At 41.7% G+C, this 7,734-nt stretch overlaps 1 protein-coding gene across 5 annotated transcripts in view; it reads right to left on the bottom strand.

Annotated features, from left to right (window-relative positions):
- The window catches only part of pnpla7a (patatin-like phospholipase domain containing 7a), a 123,701-nt gene extending 116,674 nt beyond the window's left edge, over positions 1-7,027 (bottom strand). For all 5 annotated transcript variants that reach the window (XM_061907944.1, XM_061907943.1, XM_061907940.1 and 2 more), the window contains exons 1-4: positions 6,895-7,027; positions 6,453-6,516; positions 4,838-4,921; positions 4,660-4,747 (exon numbers count right to left, since the gene is read on the bottom strand). In XM_061907944.1, coding sequence (XP_061763928.1) covers positions 4,660-4,747; positions 4,838-4,921; positions 6,453-6,515 — 235 coding nt within the window. In that variant the 5' untranslated portion in view covers position 6,516; positions 6,895-7,027. The remainder of the gene's footprint in view (positions 1-4,659; positions 4,748-4,837; positions 4,922-6,452; positions 6,517-6,894) is intronic.
- Positions 7,028-7,734: the final 707 nt, after the last annotated feature.

Genomic DNA, 7,734 nt, shown 5'->3' with positions numbered 1-7,734 from the left:
GCAGGCTAATTGGGAACAGGTGGGTAGCATGATTAGGTATAAAAACAGCTTCCATGAAATGCTAAGTAATTCACAAACAAGGATGGGGCGAGGGTCAACAATTTGTAAGCAAATTGTCCAACAGTTTTAGAACAACATTTCTCAATGAGCTATTGCAAGTAATTTATGGATTTTACCATCTACGGTCTGTAAAATCATCAAAAGGTTCAGAAAATCTGTAGAAATCACTGCACGTAAGCGATGATATTATGGACCTTTGATCCCTCAGGAGGTACTACATCAAAAACTGACATCAGTGTGTCAAGGATATCACCACATGGGCTCAGGAACACTTCATAAAATCACTGTCAGTAACTACCGTTGGTCGCTACATCTCAAAGTGCAAGTTAAAACTCTACTATGCAAAGCGAAAGCCATTTATCAACAACACCCAGGAATGCCGCCGGATTCGCTGGGCCCGAGCTCATCTAAGGCGGACTGATGCAAAGTGGAAATGTGTTCTGTGGTCTGATGAGTCCACATTTCAAATTATATTCGGAAACTGTGGACGTGGTGTCCTCCAGAACAAAGAGGAAAATAACCATCCGGATTGTTATAGGCGCAAAGTTCAAAAGCCAGCATCTGTGATGGTATGGGGGTGTATTAGTGCCCAAGGCATGGGTAACTTACACATCTGTGAAGGCACCATTAAAGCTGAATGGTCCATACAGGTTTTGGAGCAACATATGTTGTCATCAAAGCAACGTTATCATGGACGCCCCTGCTTATTTCAGCAAAACAACGCCAAGCCATGTGTTACAACAGCGTGGCTTTGTAGTAAAAGAGTGCGGGTACTTTCCTGGCCCGCCTGCAGTCCAGACATGTCTCCCATCGAAAATGTGTGGCACATTATGAAGCATAAAATAGGACAACAAGACAACGTAAGCTGTACATCAAGCAAGAATGGGAAATAATTCCACTTTCAAAGCTTCAACAATTAGTTTCCTCAGTTCCCAAACGTTTATTGAGTGTTGTTAAAAGAAAAGGTGATGTAACACAGTGGTGAACATGCCCTTTACAAACTACTTTGGCACGTGTTGCAGCCATGAAATTCCAAGTTAATTATTATTTGCAAAAAAAAAAAGTTTATGAGTTTGAACATCAAATATGTTGTCTTTGTAGTGCATTCAAGTGAATATGGGTTGAAAAGGATTTGCAAATCATTGTATTCCATTTGTATTTACATCTAACACAATTTCCCAACTCATATGGAAACGGGGTTTGTACAAGAGTTTGCCTCATGATATCACTACGCATGTGATTATTTTCGTGTGTTTTTGTATATATATATATATACAAATCTGTAGATTTGGCGGAAAATGTGTTATTTTCACGGTGCATTACTGTCAATGAAAAAAAGGTACCACTGTTTTTTACGGTGAAATTCTGGCAACTAATATGGATTTAAAACATTTTTTTTACTGTAAAATGTACTTTTATAGTGTACAATTTGATGGCTGAAATGATAAGTCAAATGTGTATTTAAGTATTTAACTTTATACAAAGTAGAAAACATGCATTTGGTTATTAAATAGACCCTCATTTTAGACCAGTTGATCTGCCGTTTCTTTTCTGGTCTGCCCCCCTCTCCTTTATGGACGGGGGAGGGGGCAGTAGTTCGGTGGCCATGGATGAAGTCCAAAGTCGGGACATGGGGTGGACTGCTTGTCTGCGCATCGGTTGGGGACGTCTCTGCGCTGCTGACCCGTCTACGCTAGGGATGGACTCCGGCTGGCCCCACTATGGACTGGGCTCTCACTATTATGTTAGATCCACTATGGACTGGACTCTCACTATTATATTAAATCCACTATGGACTGGACTCTCAGTATTATGTTAGATCCACTATGGACTGAACTCTCACTATTATGTTAGATTCACTATGGACTGGACTCTCTCACTATTATGTTAGATCCACTATGGACTGGACTCTCTCACTATTATGCTAGATCCACTATGGAATGGACTCTCTCACTATTATGCTAGATCCACTATGGATTGGACTCTCACAATATTATGTTAGATCACTATGGACTGGACTCTCACTATTATGTTAGATCCACTATGGAATGGACTCTCACACTATTATGTTGGATCCACTCCGGACTGGACTCTCACAATTATGTTAGATCCACTATGGACTGGACTCTCATTATTATGTTAGATCCACTATGGACTGGACTCTCACCATTATGTTAGATCCACTATGGACTGGACTCTCACTATTATGTTAGATCCACTATGGACTGGACTCTCACACTATTATGTTACATCCACTATGGACTGGACTCTCACAATTATGTTACATCCACTATGGACTGGACTCTCACTATTATGTTAGATCCACTATGGACTGGACTCTCACACTATTATATTATATCCACTATGGACTGGACTCTCACAATTATGTTAGATCCACTATGGACTGGACTCACACTATTATGTTGGATCCCCTATGGACTGGACTCTCACACTATTATGTTAGATCCACTATGGACTGGACTCTCACACTATTATGTTAGATCCACTATGGACTGGACTCTCACTATTATGTTAGATTCACTATGGACTGGACTCTCTCACTATTATGTTAGATCCACTATGGAATGGACTCTCTCACTATTATGCTAGATCCACTATGGATTGGACTCTCACAATATTATGTTAGATCACTATGGACTGGACTCTCACTATTATGTTAGATCCACTATGGAATGGACTCTCACACTATTATGTTGGATCCACTCCGGACTGGACTCTCACAATTATGTTAGATCCACTATGGACTGGACTCTCATTATTATGTTAGATCCACTATGGACTGGACTCTCACTATTATGTTAGATCCACTATGGACTGGACTCTCACTATTATGTTAGATCCACTATGGACTGGACTCTCACACTATTATGTTACATCCACTATGGACTGGACTCTCACAATTATGTTAGATCCACTATGGACTGGACTCTCACACTATTATATTATATCCACTATGGACTGGACTCTCACAATTATGTTAGATCCACTATGGACTGGACTCTCACAATTATGTTAGATCCACTATGGACTGGACTCACACTATTATGTTGGATCCCCTATGGACTGGACTCTCACACTATTATGTTAGATCCACTATGGACTGGACTCTCACACTATTATGTTAGATCCACTATGGACTGGACTCTCACAATTATGTTAGATCCACTATGGACTGGACTCTCACAATTATGTTAGATCCACTATGGACTGGACTCTCACAATTATGTTAGATCCACTATGGACTGGACTCTCACTATTATGTTAGATCCACTATGGACTGGACTCTCACAATTATGTTAGACCCACAATGGACTGGACTCTCACTATTATGTTAGACGCGCTATGGACTGGACTCTCACACTATTATGTTAGATCCACTATGGAATGGACTCTCACACTATTATGCTAGATCCACTATGGATTGGACTCTCACAATATTATGTTAGATCCACTACGGACTGGACTCTCACTATTATGTTAGATCCACTATGGACTGGACTCTCACACTATTATGTTAGAACCACTATGGACTGGACTTTCACTATTATGTTATATCCACTATGGACTGGACTCTCACACTATTATGCTAGATCCACTATGGAATGGACTCTCTCACTATTATGCTAGATCCACTATGGATTGGACTCTCACAATATTATGTTAGATCCACTACGGACTGGACTCTCACTATTATGTTAGATCCACTATGGACTGGACTCTCACACTATTATGTTAGATCCGCTCCGGACTGGACTCTCACACTATAATGTTAGATCCACTATGGACTGGACTCTCACACTATTATGTTAGAACCACTATGGACTGGACTCTCACACTATTATGCTAGATCCACTATGGAATGGACTCTCTCACTATTATGCTAGATCCACTATGGATTGGACTCTCACAATATTATGTTAGATCCACTACGGACTGGACTCTCACTATTATGTTAGATCCACTATGGACTGTACTCTCACACTATTATGTTAGATCCACTATGGACTGGACTCTCACAATTATGTTAGATCCACTATGGAATGGACTCTCACAATTATGTTAGATCCACTATGGAATGGACTCTCACACTATTATGTTAGACCCATTATGGACTGGACTCTCACTATTATGTTAGACCCACTATGGACTGGACTCTCACACTATTATGTTAGATCCACTATGGACTGGACTCTCACTATTATATTAGATCCACTATGGACTGGATACTCACTATTATGCTAGATCCACTATGGACTGGACTCTCACACTATTATGTAAGATCCACTATGGACTGGACTCTCACTATTATGTTAGATCCACCATGGACTGGACTCTCACTATTTCATGTTAGATCCAATATGGACTGGAGTCTCACTTTTATGTTGGATCCACTATGGACTGGACTATCAATATCATGTTGGATCCACTATAGTCTGGTGAGGTTAATATATGGGGATATTGTTTACTAAAATTTAGTTTTCCCTTTAATCCAGATTTATACGTTAAGTATTGATATTTTGACAACAAAATATGATATTTGTTGTGACTTGACAAGAGTGAAGTTGAAGAAGAACTCACGAGCATGTTTGAACCTCTTGTACAGGAAGAGCACCAGGATTCCTATGGTTGCAACTGCCACAGCGGCGCCTATCAGCACACCTGTGAGCTGGAAGACACGCAAGCAGCAACACATGTTGTACATCGTCTATCATTATTATTATTATTATTATTATTGTCATCATCCCATCGTACACACCATGGTGGTCTGCATCCTCTCCTCCACGAACTGTTGCACTCGGGAGGTCACGGCCGAGATGTCGTTCTTGCCGTGCACCAGCATCTGTACACATTGATGGAAGCCGATGTTGATCTCGAATAAACCACAACATCGTTGTGATGACATCACCGATGCATCTACGGCAAAGCCACTTCCTACCTCAGGGACCTAGCTTCCACTAACCTCCTCAAAGCCATTAGGACAAACTTACACTCAATAGGCCGTCGGGCTTTCTGCTCGACCGCACCCGAAATCTGGGACAATCTACCCGACCATCTTAGAGCACCACAGTCTGCCCACCGTTGTCAGAAGAGACTAAAAACCCACCTTTTTAGCACAGCTTTAATCTAATTTCTCTGCCTTCTTGTTTTTAAATTGTTCCATCCATCCATCCATCCATTTTCTACAGCTTGTCCCTTTTAGGACATGTGTGTGTACACATATGCGTGTGTGTGTGTGTGTGTGTGTGTATTGCGGCCGCCTTTAGCAACACAAACACAGCCGGTGTTTCCTTGTTTACATTCCCGAAGGTGAAGCTTTACTATGGAACAGAGCGTTCAAGCGAACATGGTTCCCGACCACATGTCAACCGGCAGGTTTCGGTGAGAAAATTGTGGTAATACGTCGGCTCTTGCCGTAGACATGAGCGGAGCATCCGTCGTTCCTCGTGCACCTGTCAAAGAGGCAGCTGCGTGGCTTCCCTCAGAGACACTGGTGGTCACCACACCCCTCCGACTTTCAGGTACCATATAATCTCACTAAAACACTAGTAACACAATAAGCAGATAAGGAAATTTCCAGAATTATCCTAGTAAATGTGTTTAATAACATCTGAATCGCTCCCACTGCCCTCACCTTTTTTTTTTCTTTTTCTAGTCCTTCACTCTCACTATCTTCATCAGCTAATCTTTCATCCTCGCTCAAATTATTGGGGAAATCGTCACTTTCTCGGTCCGAATCGCTCTCCCTGCTGGTGGCCATGATTGTAAACAATGTGAGGATGTGAGGAGCTATACAACCAGTGACGTCACGCGCACATCGTCTGCTACTTCCGGTACAGGCAAGGCTTTTTTTATTAGCGACCAAAAGTTGCGAACTTTATCGTCAATGTTCTCTACTTAATCCTTTCAGCAAAAATATGGCAATATCGGGAAATGGTCAAGTATGACACATAGAATGGACCTGCTATCCCCGTTTGAATAAGAAAATCTCATTTCAGTAGGCCTTTAAGCATGAGTGGAAGAGAGTTGGGGGGGGGGGGGGTTGCCCACATCTGAGGTCCTCTCCAAGATTTCTCATAGTCAGCATTGTCACTGGCGTGCCACTGGATGTGAATTCTCCCTGCCCATTGGGTGTGAGTTTTCCTTGCCCTTTTGTGGGTTCTTCCGAGGATGTTGTAGTCGTAATGATTTGTGCAGTCCTTTGAGACATTTGTGATTTGGGGCTATATAAATAAACATTGATTGATTTTCTCTGAAGATTGGCCAATAAATCATAAATTCTCCCAGGCTATGTAGACTTATGAGCACGACTGTAAACTGCTGATGTTGCACATCAGGAATGCATGTTTACAGATGCCATTTGCACAACTTACGGACACTGAAGTGGCCCATCCGCTGCACAGGTCTCCGTCGTCGCCATCCTTGGTGCAGCTCATCCTGCATCATTAAAAAAAATCATTTTATTATTATCATTTTATTTTTTTTTTAAACCTTCAAACCCGCTGGAGTACTCCAGCAGGTTTGACGTGCGTCAAAGTTGGCGTGCTGGGCTAATATGCAACAACAACCTGACACTTTCAGCTCCTTGGCCAATGCAAGCTATTAATGTGCGGTGTGCGAAGCCTAAAGACGCATTTTAAATTATTTTAAAACATTTTAAAGACAAAAATGTCAACAAAATGCGACTCTGTCGTGCGCGTTAGCGACACTAATATTAGCATGCTAGCTAGGAGCTAACGAAAGCTACGGCGAATAAAAGACCGACGCGAACATTCTGCTTAGGGGTTTTACGTGTCGGGGAAAGACCGAACTTACTTTCTGCTGCTTCCCAGCGAGGTTGTTTCAAGTTAAGGACATTTTTTAAGGCGAAGAAATGGGGCTCAGTTAGCAACGAGCTAACAAAGTTTGCCCTCAGCTGTCACTTGTTAAGCCCGCCCCATTTATGAGGTTGACCAATGGGATGGCCGAGTGCTGTTGCCATGGTAGCGTTGTTTCATGTCAGCCAATCGGATGGTGGCTGACACTTCCGCGTCGATCTGTTTACGCCAGGGGTGTCCAAACTTTTTCCACTGGGGGCCACACATGGAAAAGCCATTTTGATATTTTTCATTTTCAAAGCATAACAAAATGAATGGATTTTTAAAATGTATTGTAACTTTAGGGATCCCGGGGACCATAAAGGGTCTCAGTTATTAAAATGTTAAAAATAAGTCAAATTTGTATTGTTATTTTTTATTTAACGCTTACAGTAAATCTCTATTTCAGGGGTGCTTCGCTTGTGCTGGAAACATTTTTTGTTTGTGCCGCTACAAGTTGTAAGTTATAAATATTAACTTTTTTGGTACTAATGTGTACTTAACACATTAGTATTGTGTCAATATCTCCGAAAATTACTATATATATATATATATATATATATATATATATATATCCATCCATCCATCCATTTTCTACCGCTTATTCCCTTTCGGGGTCGCGGGGGGCGCTGGCGCCTATCTCAGCTACAATCGGGCGGAAGGCGGGGTACACCCTGGACAAGTCGCCACCTCATCACAGGGCCAACACAGATAGACAGACAACATTCACACTCACATTCACACACTAGGGCCAATTTAGTGTTGCCAATCAACCTATCCCCAGGTGCATGTCTTTGGA

The sequence above is a fragment of the Nerophis ophidion genome, linkage group LG08, assembly GCF_033978795.1.
Source record: "Nerophis ophidion isolate RoL-2023_Sa linkage group LG08, RoL_Noph_v1.0, whole genome shotgun sequence".
Classification (NCBI taxonomy): domain Eukaryota; kingdom Metazoa; phylum Chordata; class Actinopteri; order Syngnathiformes; family Syngnathidae; genus Nerophis; species Nerophis ophidion.
The sequence above is the reverse complement of the archived record's forward strand: the minus strand, read 5'-3'. Positions and strand labels throughout refer to the sequence as shown.